The 13,347-nt window shown below is 28.7% G+C and overlaps 1 protein-coding gene across 1 annotated transcript in view; it reads right to left on the bottom strand.

Annotated features, from left to right (window-relative positions):
* LOC124361039 (pacifastin-like protease inhibitor cvp4) overlaps window positions 1-10,664 on the bottom strand; it is a 58,230-nt gene extending 47,566 nt beyond the window's left edge. The window contains exons 1-4 of the mRNA XM_046815075.1: window positions 10,576-10,664; window positions 7,913-8,014; window positions 3,922-3,965; window positions 2,431-2,532 (exon numbers count right to left, since the gene is read on the bottom strand). Of these exons, the coding sequence (XP_046671031.1) occupies window positions 2,431-2,532; window positions 3,922-3,965; window positions 7,913-7,970 (204 nt within the window). The 5' untranslated portion in view covers window positions 7,971-8,014; window positions 10,576-10,664. The remainder of the gene's footprint in view (window positions 1-2,430; window positions 2,533-3,921; window positions 3,966-7,912; window positions 8,015-10,575) is intronic.
* Between the last annotated feature and the right edge of the window lie 2,683 nt (window positions 10,665-13,347).

The following is a 13,347-nucleotide window of genomic DNA, read 5'->3' as shown; positions in this document are numbered from 1 at the left end:
AAATATAGGAACGTGTTAACACATTATAAAATGGAAGAATAATTTATTATTACGTTACATTATGTATTAGATTACTCTCATATGTTGTAAAATTCATAAACGAGGTGATGTGTAGTCTAAATAAAGCAAAAGCTGCGCTCTCTCAAGGGTTACCTAGGGTCATCTGTTCCGGGTTCCTATAACAGTACAAAATAAATAATAATGAATAGAAAAAAATAATAATGCTTTGCAATCAATTATAATTAGAGAACACGTAACATACTATAATTACTCTTGAGACAGATAAGGAGTGAGGGTTTATTTTGTTGCTAAAAGTGAATTACAAAATGCAGACTGTTGTAAATAATCGTTTAGTTTTGAAAAAAAATAGTATAATTTAAACACTGTTGATTAAAGAGTATATAATTGTTTTTAAATGAAGAATGACACAGCTCAATAACTGATAGTATATATGTATTTATATTAATACCCACACAATTCTACTAGTACATATTTAATAAGAATACCTAGGTATGGTGTACCAAACTGGCTTTATTCATGAATCTTAATACTCTACAGTGAGTAGTGATTTAATAGACTATTTTAATTGAAATGTAGAGTATACCCAGAATATAAAATAATTTAGTATTTCATTGGTACTTTCCTAGTCCTAGGAGCTAAAAAAAACTTAAACTCCTAAGGTAAATAAGTGACATTAAAAATGACTTTGTTGAAGAGGAGGATCTAGGGTTATTCAACTCTCTCTACTACTCAATCTTATATAAAAACAGAAAATTAACCATAATTAAATACAAATACTGTAGAAATTTAACCAAATTATACTTTATACTTAAATGTAAACAAAATTACTTAGTACATAAAGTACCTAATGAACTTATTAATACATCTCTTAATGAACGTTCTACATATCGACAAAAGCTAAAAATATAAAAGAGAAAGAAAATAAAAAATAAATACATACTCAACCGCTCTAACACACAGTTTGACCACACCCACCCAGCGCGTCACCCCATTAGCAAGACCCTGATCCTCGCCTCGAAGCACGCACGGCTCTTAATATTTCTAATATAATAAAGTTCAAATGATCTATTAAAAATTGTTATCTTGTTATATTGCAATTTATAATAAATTCCCCCCTTCCTGCTGTTTTTCACTAATATCAGAGATAGAATTGAAGTGGTCTGACAGATGTTTAGAATTTAATAGATAGCTTTGTAATTTAATTGGCTAAGGGATAATGATATATTCCAGGAACAATCACATATTTCCAGGAGATTTTATTATGTAATTTAAAAATGAATGTTATTTAATACCCGATAATATTTAATAATATTTAAAGCCCGATGTTAAGCTGGGGGTAATTGCTAATTTAAATTGAGTACACACAATTCTCGCTCTAATTGCCTCTATTTTCACACATATGTAAGTGAAGGGAAGTAGCTATTGCTACTTCTTCCATATATAAGTGCAATGAGCTGTTGCAATGACACTATGACAGGCTCGTAAAATATACATATAATATATATATATATATATATATATATATATATATATATATATTAATACATATACATATTAATATATATATATATATATAATATATATTAATATATATATATATATATATATATATATTAATATAACTTACTTTATTAATATACTACTTACTTAGTACTTACTACTTAGGTATATATATACTTTATTTTATATATTAATTAAGTGCGCCGAAAGTACTTTGATTATCTTTGCTAACTAGTTTCATATAGTAGAATGTTACTAGATTGTAACTGTTTAAATTTTAGGTGAATATCTAATTCGGCTACAAATGTCAAGTTAATTCCGCGATTTATATAAGTATATAGATTTTATATAATTTTAAAAGGAATATTAACTATTATGCAATATAATATATATATATATATATATATATATATATATATATATATATATATATATATATATATAAATTAAGTGCGCCGAAAGTACTTTGATTATCTTTGCTAACTAGTTTCATATAGAAGAATGTTACTAGATTTTAACTTTTTCAATTTTAGGTGAATATCTACTTCGGCTACAAATAATTGTCAAGGTAAATCCTCGATTTATATATATATATTTATATAAGTTATATATAAGTATATAGATTTTATATAAGTTTAAAAGGAATATTAACTATTATGCAAACTAAACAACAAGTTATTAATAAAAATGTTTGTGAAAGTAAAAGTCTTAAAAGAAACGTTACATTATTAGTATTAGTTGAACTAGTTGATATTTGTAATAGTTTTAGTTGCTTGAAGCAAGAAACAAATCCAGTATGATATGTAACGTTAACACGGATGCAAATATTTTAGAACCAAGTTAAAACTTACGACTATTTACCCTTATTATACTATGGTTTTTGAGTTCAATGAATATGAATGTACCTACCAAAAGAATATCGGACTCACAACCCATTAGTGTGCACGCAGCGTGGCCATTATGACAATGGCACGTGTTGCAGTCCTGCATCCACGTCGTACCTGGAACACACTGTGTCGAACGTAGACGACACGTGTCGTATGTTGATCATAGATTAACATAATAAAATCATATACTAATTTTAACCAAAATATACCATACTATAATGCACATTAGGTGATAAAAATAAAAGAAACAGAAACAAAATGCAATATGTTACAAATATTAATTGTCAGAAAATTTACATTTTTAATTGTTATTTGGGCTTTCCCTTCTCCTCTAGTTTACCTTTGGTAAACGAAACTATTAAATTAAATTATAATGTATGCCTAAGCTGCGGGAAGACTGACGGCATATTAATCTCCGGCATAGATACTGTCATGTGGGGTGAGTGTCCCAGAGACATCTGCACTTGTTATACGTTAGCAGACATGAATTGCATATTATATCACAAAAGTATAAATAAAAAAATTCAATGTAAAAATTAAATTACTAAGCCAATGAAACGTTGGTAAGAATACGAGTTACTAACTATATTGAAAAACTGGATAAAATAATTACACAACCATGATATTAATATCTAATACATAAAACCAGTGCAAGAGTAACTAAATAAATGCAACAAAACTAATGAAGTAATTTTATATTTTAATACATTTTAAAAGTCAAAGAATGTACATGTAGAGCACATTTAACAATCAAAATTGAATTCATCTATTTTAAATAAATAGATAATCAAGATACAAACAAACAATGTGGGTTATTTTTTTATTTATAAAATCTTAATTATATTATTAATTATATCAAATAAATTAATATTTATATTTATAAGTAAACCTAGCGTCGTCTCGTTATAAAGACATTGTAGCCACCAGACGACGCTACAAATGGTAACAAGTTTCAAATTACCTGCACATTATATACTGCAATTACGCGAATGATGCATATAATAAATAGCCAAACACTATTTTAAGGCACTAAGTAACGACGTATATTTGTCTCTAAAATAGATTTCTGGTTGAACTTAAAGCTTGAGTGAAAAACCACTTTATAATAAAGCATATGATTATAAAACATACTCTTTTGACAGATTTTCTTGATCGTGGCAACAAGGCTAATTCTACATTGGCATTAGAAATATAATTCTCTTGAACTATACACGAACAAAGCTTACGAAAAAACGTGCAAATCCGCGGGAAACAGCTAGTTGTAAACTAAAACAATACATAAATATACTAGAAACGTAGGTTGTTATCGAAAACATACTTATTTAAGTGTTCAATTTATTTTCTATACTAAAAAGTATTTTCTTAATGGATGTTGATTTCCCAACTAGAGAATATTCGACAAGATCTCTTTTGGTTGTATCTTTTAAGTAAAACTATTGTCACAGCAACTGACTGTAAAATGTATTTATTTTGATTTTCATAGTTCTTAAAGCGCATAATGGTGAATACTCACACTCAAGCCTGCCTCGTTCGATTCTGGCGATTGAGGGGACGCATCTAAACATAAAATTTAGCTTTATTATGTTTTAAAATATACTAAACGTATTAAAATTAAAATGTATAGCAATAAAATCGAATTAGATTGTACGATCTAGTTTTCTGCTCATAAATTACTTTGTGGCCGCTATTTGAGTATTTTTGAATGTTCACTTTAGATGGCGGTTGTTTTATATAAGCCACCATTATGATCTTCAAAATATAAGTCTGGCAGCAAACTTAAAATAGAAAACATTTAATTGTTTTATAGACATTTAAAAATATGTATATACAATATGTCAGTATGTCCGTATTGTTTTAGTTAGTTTTTGACTATTTTATTTTTGTATTTTTATTTTATATATTTATTGTTAACACAGTTATTTCTTTCGAAAAAAGCATATGAGGGCTAATATGTTGATATTCCTTATGAAGTTTAACAATGAAGAATTATTTTTATTCTGACAATTTTTCATTTTCGTTTCTTTTTGACGGAATGGAGAATGTTGATAACTTTTAATTTGTTCAAAGTGTCCAAATAGAAAATAAAGCGTCGACGAATTAAGCTCTTTATCTATTTTAAGATTTCAGGTAATAAATGGCTGTGTTGAGTTAAAACATAAGGATTTTATTTCTTGTTTACGCATACTGAAAAAAAGGAACAAACCCAAATTTTATATCTTATATTTAAGGTTTAGAGCAGTGAAATGGAAGGCATTTTCTCAATGATAAACTCCATAAAGAATTCATCAAATTGTATATGAATGTATTTTATACAAATTCCATAACAAAAAACATAGTTTATCACTATTTTGAAAAATAATGGCAGCTTTTAAGAGTTTGATGTACATATTTTTAAATGTCTCTAAGAGAAGGAAATGTTCCTCATTAAAATTTTACTGTCACATTCATATTTCTTAAGGTAACAATGTGGCCTAATATAATTCCCACCTTTTGTAATTTAGTAAGACATATCTTCATTTTATTAAAACTATCAAAATTGTAAATTTATTTCTAAGATAGTTCTTTACAAAGACACTTACAAGTAAGAGATCGAGTCTACTTTACAATTTATATATACTATGAGTAATGTTATTCCCTCGCATGTATGAATATTTCCGAAAATCTGTAAGATAACAGGGTTATAAATTCTGCAATAGATGTAACAGAAATCGTCGAGGGCACTGCACTGTTAAAGAGAAGACCTGGAAATCAATAGGTAAGAATTTTCTGAAACCTTATTTGCCTTTTACAAAAGAGAACGAGTTAAATTAATTCTATAGATCATGACCTAGAGACTGACATAACATATGAATCGATGATCAGGATGTTACTAGAGCTATTTGGAAAAATCTTTCTATACAAAAACAGAATTGGATTAAATTAAAAATGCCATACTGTATGACACTGTGTTCTAATAGGGTATATTAAAGCTCTTCATATTACATATATAGCTGTTATATTTACAGCTTTTAAATTGAATAAACCTCTTATTGCTATTAGATTATCATGACAACTTCATTGATATCAATTTGAAACATAGAAAAATAGTGATTTTTCGGTACATATAGTTATTATTTATTTTTGTTAAAAAAGTGAGTAATTGAATTATTAAGATTTGGAATAGTACGAATTATATTCAATAATATTTAAAACCCTATTTCGTGCACCGTTTACCACAAATATTAAATGATAAACTAATAATAAAATGGCCATATTTTAAGGGCGAAGTGTATTTTTTATGTATTCATTGTTATGTACCAAATAAGGAGCCAAGTTTCAATTTATTTATGGAACTTCAATTTATTTTCTTTTGTACATGATAAAAATAAAAAAATTGTGAAACCACATATTAGAAACAAATGTCCAACCAACACTTGATTTTCAGTAATTAATTAATTATGTGTCGTTTTGTGGATTAGTGGCTAGGATATACAGTGATTACGTCTATCTAAATAGGTTATCACATTCGTCTGCAAACAGTCAGATCTAATAGATAGTATTGTTGAGGTGGTATGATTGTGAGTGAGAAACTGTTAGCATGCAATGTGCACTCCTACCTGACAATAAATTTATGCAGTTTTTTAATTTATATATGGAGATGTAAAGTTATTGTTTGCGATTGGTGAACCACAGTTTATTATTCAGAGGCCTGATGCACCAGATGATATTTTGGCTCTGTAGTTGTACACAATTCAAAGAATAAGTTTTTTGTATTATAAGCCAAATAATATTCAGAACTATATAAACGAAGAGCAATATGTTAAAATTTATTTAGATATCATATAAAGTATTTAGCTATCTTACTTTCATCATTATTACGTATGATTAGCACGTAATCTACTTAGTAACCTATTGCTGTTGAACAATCATTATGTTGATACCATTATTAAGAACCCAACTGGTTTCTTTTAATTTGGCAATATTGGTAATCATAATAACCACAAGAACATTGAAAACGTAAACAAACTGGAAAGTTTATGTAAAATTGTGCAACTTTAGTAACCACGTGTGAAGAACACTTTTGTAATATTCGCAACACTCTGATCTATCAGTTATCAAATATTAACCTAGGTATAAAGCTTTGCATGGATGCTATCGGGACAGTTTTACAGTTGGTTATTTTAAAGAATAGAATTTATCGCAAATTTTCACATACGTTATACGGTCCTATAATATGTCTTAATGTTGACGTAGCTCTGGTCCGTAACGTAGTTTAGTCTAGGCAACTGAAATTCTGATTGTTTATGTATTATTTTATTGTAAAAAACGACAGCCCCAAAATAAGTTACCCCACAATCTATCGCCCTACGGAATATTTATTAAATCATTCATTGTTACCGCATGCAGAATTTGAATTTTCTTCCAGATTGCATTAACGGACTGGAAAGCTGGGCACGGTTCAATTCAGCTTTGAAAAATTTCTGCTTGGATCGGATAACCGCGACTGCCGAGACCGATGGTGTGGACATTGGTGTAAGCGGACGGAATGAATGCCTGAGTGATGGGGTTTGAAAACATATACTGTGTAGAGTTCGAAAATGTTCGGTGCATTTAATGGGCAAGAACTATAAAATCGAACATTTAAACCTCTTTGTGGGACACTCTTAATCATTATGCAGAGTAATATTAGTTTTGGTTTTTTTTTAATTTTTAAATAATCTTGAAATCCTATAAACAGATTTAGATTGATAAATATTTTTACTGGAGTTATCTGTGTATTTAATAGGATTTTGTTAAAGTTAAATATGTGAAATGGTCATGTGGTCCTAATTTCGCCTTTGTACTCATCTACAAATAAATAAATTATGACTATAACTATTAGGTCTTACTTGTCCTAATGATGTTGCAACTAGCATTACCTTAATATTCGATAATGATTGCAATGATAACCAAAGAGTAGTAAAACTAAAATTCTAAATGAGTATCTTTTAAATTGGTTCTTAAAACATTTCTCGGTATTGGAGTACAGGATTAAGAAAACCAACGCATCAATCTAAGTAGTAAATATTGAAAAACAATTACTGCTCAAAGGTAAAAGGGATTATTTAATTTACGGAGATTAAACACAATAAGCATGTCTCACTCGTTGGATACAACAATACGTTTACTTAAAAGTAGAATGTCTGCCGGTGTTATTTTCATATTTAAGGAATCCTACCATATTAGTTCTTAACTGCTTACCACTGTACCTAAAAACTGCAAGAAATATATTGTTGGCCACAAATGTTTGGATATTGTAAACTTCTTCATTAGAAATTAATATATTTCTTTTAGCAAGCCTAAAATTCTTACTGTGTTTCATCGTTTTGTTTTAATGTTAATGTTTTGAAGGTTATAAAATATCCTACATAAATTACAAACTTTAATATCACCTTTAATAAAACATTGGAGTAACACCTATGGCAAGGATATGTACAGGGATATAATATATAAATGTTATATGAAAGTCTGTAAATATAACTTACCAGTTCTAACGTTGCTTATGAGAAAGACGCCAAGTATTATAACAAGCATGAACTTCATGTTTGCCTCTTCTGTGACCAGATTTATGTAACCAGATTATTGTTCTGAAACAAATAATACAATTTATTTACTTTATAGTTCAGTTTTACAACAGTGAATGAGAAGCTTATATGGAATCAATTGACAAGTATAAACATTATTATTAAATATATATATATATATATATATATATATATATATATATATAGATGGAAACGTCTACGTTTACAATTTGTGATTTACAATGGATAATTTGAGAGGATAATATGATGTCAAACATTTGCCATAGTTGTATGGAACAAAAATACAATAGTACGTTTCTATAATTTAGTACTACATTTAGTACTCTTTTCCACACTTTTTACAAGGCATAATGTAAGAATAACTAAACTTATGTGGCAACGAAATCGTCACACACTATACTATATTTTAAATCATAATATGATGAACGTCCATAAACCAACTGTTTACGTGTTTTCTACAACTGTAGTAAAAGGTCCAGGCTAGAATCTCATGATGTATAAAGACTATTCGACGTAATTCAATGGTATTAAGTCGTAAGTAGAATGTGTTTTCTACCTTTTGTTATCTTTTTCTAACACAAATAAATTGTTTTAATCTAATTTTCCTTTTAAATTATGTTTGCATGTTTTTTAGATGGATACTACCAATTAATATTAAATTTGTGGATTCTTTGATGGTTGAAATAATCTTGACAGTTTCTAAAAAATAATTCTGGTGGAAGTGTAGATATTTTTCATATTAGTAAATAATTATGAAATTATTCACATATAAATTTTGTTGTTTCTTTATATGAATTAGTAATGAATTACTTTTGAGGTTAAATTGAACTATAGACCATCGTCTCTTCTACAGGCCCATGATTTCTTATGAGCCAGATATAATAATAGTAACTTTTACCCCATGAACAAAGTTTACTTTAAATACATTATTTCAATTCTTATTTCAAGGCTTAGAAGTGTAGGAGGTATAATATTTTATATTTATTATTTTTAATTCGTTTTTTCTTGAATAAAGGCAAGGCCGTTAATAATTTTTAGGTTCTTTTGAGTATCAATATAGTTTTTTTTCTAATTTAAGAGCATTTGGTTGTATATTGATCATATCTTTTAAATAAAGACTCCATTTTTGAAGCTCAACAAAAATATTAAGAATAAAATTTATATAAATGTAATAGTATCCATATATCTTAGATCTAAGATAATGATTGCAGATAAATACGAGTAGAGTTGAAAGAAATTACAGTTCAATAGTGATCGTTCAATACATTTCGTCCTAATGATGATAGTTTAATCCGTCGTAGAAGCTCTAAATTTGTCAGCAATCTTTTTGTAAACAATATTTTTAAATCATTTTAAATTTACGTTTTATGAAATTTAACTTCATTTCCAAAACCTGCACTAACCCTTCTGACATATTTATAAAACTACATATCATAATGAAAATAGTTTAATTAATTGTTTATTTTAGTCAGTCGTATTTATTAGAATTAGGAGCAGGCAATTTGTTTTTTTTTTACAGAAATTTGCCAAAAGGATCAATAACTCATCATCTGTGTTTTATTGTCCAACCCAAACGATAAATTCTAATAAAACATACAACTTTAGTATCTGTCTACTGTATTTCGAATTATAACCTACTTGACTAAACTACATAACTAATTTCATATGAAAAGATCCTTTTTTATAATTTGGAGTTTCCTACTTAAGTCTTACTATACAAACAATGCAAAATATTTAACAGTGAGTAAGATGCATCATCCTCTCAGATAATTCCGTATTCTACCTAACTTATCGCGTGTGTCATGTTATTAAAAAAATCATATTTTTCCTGCTTTACATATTTTTCAGTCAGGGTACAAAAAAGTTAAACTTTACTATAAAGCACAATTTACCCTACTATATTTTGCCACGTTCGGACACGTTACCCATTTAATCATCCATGGTACAAGCACAATAATTATACTTTGTTTTGAAATTGTAGTCTATTAATCCTAAGGTATATCTGGTGTAAAACAGTAAAAAATATCATCTTAAATCTTAAAATGTCAAGACTTTTGAACTGGAAATAAAAATGTTATAATTGTTATAAACTTATTTCCTTATTTCAGTGACAAAATATATATGTATATATATATATATATGATTTTAGACCGTTTCAGTCGTTTATGTAACTAGAAACTAATTGTGTGTTTAATTCAGTTGTCTGTCCAGACTCTGATTTGGAGATACGTTTAATACGTTTTAAGCGATGACTAATAACATTTTTGTAAGATTATAAAATAAAAAACAATTAGTCTTTGTGTACGATGGCAAATGTTGATATTTTTATTCTTAAAAATTAATACTAGTATTGATATCTATCACTTCAGCATTGTTATGAAATGCAGCCAAAAGCATTAGTTAAAAAGCTTTACTTCCTAGTAATAACTTTATCTACTTATGTCACGTTTTGACAAACAAGTTGCTAAGTAGTTTCTAATGTTTGAACAGGCAGTACAGTAAAAGTGATTGGTGGCTAATACAGAAACTGTTTTAAAATTGCTCATTGATCACAATAATTTAATTCAACGAGTTCAATGTAATGTAGTGTATAATGAGCTTACCGAACAAGAGTACTGCTTGTGACGGTCGACTCGGATCTGAAATTGCTGATATTACAGCGTGTATCAAAATGAATGACCTGATTTTAAAACTCAATATCTATTGCTAACAATGTACTTCAAAAATAATATTTATTGCAAAATACTCACAAAATCATAAAGTTTTAGGTTCATTTTCCAACAGGATGGAGCTCCGCGTCACTGGCACAACAATGTTCAGCAGCTTCTCAACAACACTCTGCCCCACCGCTGGATAGGGCGCACGGGACCTTGAGACAATGTCCTTCATTCTTGCCTCCAAGATCACCAGACTTGACCCCATGCGACTTTTTCTTGTGGGGATATGTGAAGGAAAAAGTGTTTGTTCCCCCTCTAACTCATGACATCGAAGAACTAAAGAACAGAATAACTGTCGCAATAAGGTCTGTGAACGCAGATACGTTGTGTAAGGTTTATGAGGAATTTAGCTATCGTCTGGATATTGTTCGTGCTGCTGCTGGTGGACATATAGAACATTTGTAATAACATACCTAAAACTTTAAGATTTTGTGAGTATTTTGCAACAAATATTAATTTTGTAGTACATTTTTAGCAATAGATATTGAGTGTTAAAATCAGGTCATTCATTTTGATACACGCTGTATAAACCGGTCGGGTTATCTAACACGATTGGTAGAGGTCTCTGTATCATATTCTTTTGTTATTTATTGCAAAACTTTAAGACTGAATACTCCCTCCGACAAATACTTACTGTAATTTGATTAAATTTATTTACCAATTTTAGTTGATGTCATATTTGAAATAATTAAGTACATAAATACGTTCACAATAATTTCACAATTTTTAACGAACTCTAGTGATTTTACAAAGGATTTTTAGTAAATGCTTATTATTTATGCTATTTATTTAGACACTCGGATATTTTATGGGAGCATATTTATTATAAAGTCTAAAATGTATAAAATGTAAAAGTCTGCTATACCACAGCAGAAGTTACGTGCCGAACTTATAATGTTTGCTATGTTATTTGAAAATAATATATAACCTACATTTAACCACGATTGTAGAGTCGTATAACTTTTTTGGAATCTGGATATAATGTTATAAGCTATGGCGAAGTGAGCACAGCGACTGATTTTTACATTACGAAAATGTTCAGATCTTTTAACAGTTAAGAATTACAGTCTGCGGTAGGTAGTAAAGTGAATGGAAAGTAAAACTTGCGGAAAGGAAAGTGCGATAGGTAGTGTAGTCAAATGGAAAGTACAACTTTCCGTCACATTCACATTTCTTGTAAAAATATTTATCATAGATTTTAACACGTGCATGGCAATGAATAGTATGGCATTTCTGTCGCTCAAAACTGTCCTGTAAAATATTTCTGGAAATCATTTTGTGGCTGTAAAAACCATTGAGTAGGGAGTGAGTGCGTTTTGGGGTGATCAATAAAATAGTACTGATTTTGTATTGTAGTAATACCGTATTATATATTAAATAAATTAATAATTTTATAAAAATATTAGGTATATACGTGGATAGTGAAGGGGATGGTCTACGAAGCGCACATATGTCTATTATTTATGGATTGAACCAAATAGTAATTTTATAGATGTGCTAGTGTGGATTCATGTGCTCCAGCTAAAGGTGGTATATCCATACGATCAGAAAATGGTATGTGAATAGTGAAAAAATATATGCCTAAAATTTTCCTACCCAGTTTTTACTCTGATTTAAAGAATCCTCGCTTTTCCTAGGACAAAGATAAATAAACATATAGATATCGTGGTTTAAATATGCTTGTAACATCCGAAATATAAAAAAATGTACAATTTCGTAGGAAACCCTGGGACAAAACCATTGTATGAACCTTAATATAACATGTACCTCTAAGATCCATACCCCTTTTCAAATTGATCCTATTCAATCATAAGTGCTTTCATAAATAAAAGCTACTGTATTCAACTTCAGGAGTCATCCCTTTCTCTAACTTTATGAGCAAGTTAGATAATAGTATTGCCATTGATGTTTACATTCACCACTCGCTTTCAGCTTGCCTTGAGTTTCCAGGTTCCCTTAAACGTCTAATATTTATATTTTTCTGCATTTAAATTTTTATTTTGCCAAAAAACTACCTGCATAAACTACTTGTACATGTCGAAGCAAAAAATAGTCAAGTCAGTTTAGAGCACATAACAACAAACATAGTCTGCATACATTTTTACAAAACATAATCGTCTATTTTTAGACTAATTTATACAAAGTTACTATTTATTGGAATAGCAACAATATTGAGAAACTTTCTACTGTTGACGGTGATTCTTAAAAAAATGGAATCTGTGATGTGGAACAAAATGGTGATCACGAACTTACAACTTTGATTTGTAATAAAATCCAATGTTATCGGCAACCACGTGCTTTTCTGTTTATTAATCATCATAGTTTCTCAATTTCGATTAGAATTGTATTCATTGTTTACCGAGTTGGCCTTCGACTTATAGTTTGATTGTAACGCAACTTGAACTTTACGAAAACAATTTATCAGCCTTTCAACATTTGCGATAGTTATATTAAATAAACCAAACTTTCTTCATAAATCAGTGTGTACCAAATATTTTATTTCATTTCAATTAAAACGACTTGGATTGTAGATATTAATATTCCAGAATATTAATATTTAAATTATCAATGAGACATCCAAGACGATGTAAAATATTTTTTTATTAGTAAGCTCCGAGTGAATATTCAGTACAATTTATAACAAAATTGTCAACTATT

The sequence above is a fragment of the Homalodisca vitripennis genome, chromosome 4 (genome assembly GCF_021130785.1).
Source record: "Homalodisca vitripennis isolate AUS2020 chromosome 4, UT_GWSS_2.1, whole genome shotgun sequence".
NCBI lineage: Eukaryota > Metazoa > Arthropoda > Insecta > Hemiptera > Cicadellidae > Homalodisca > Homalodisca vitripennis.
The sequence above is the reverse complement of the archived record's forward strand: the minus strand, read 5'-3'. Positions and strand labels throughout refer to the sequence as shown.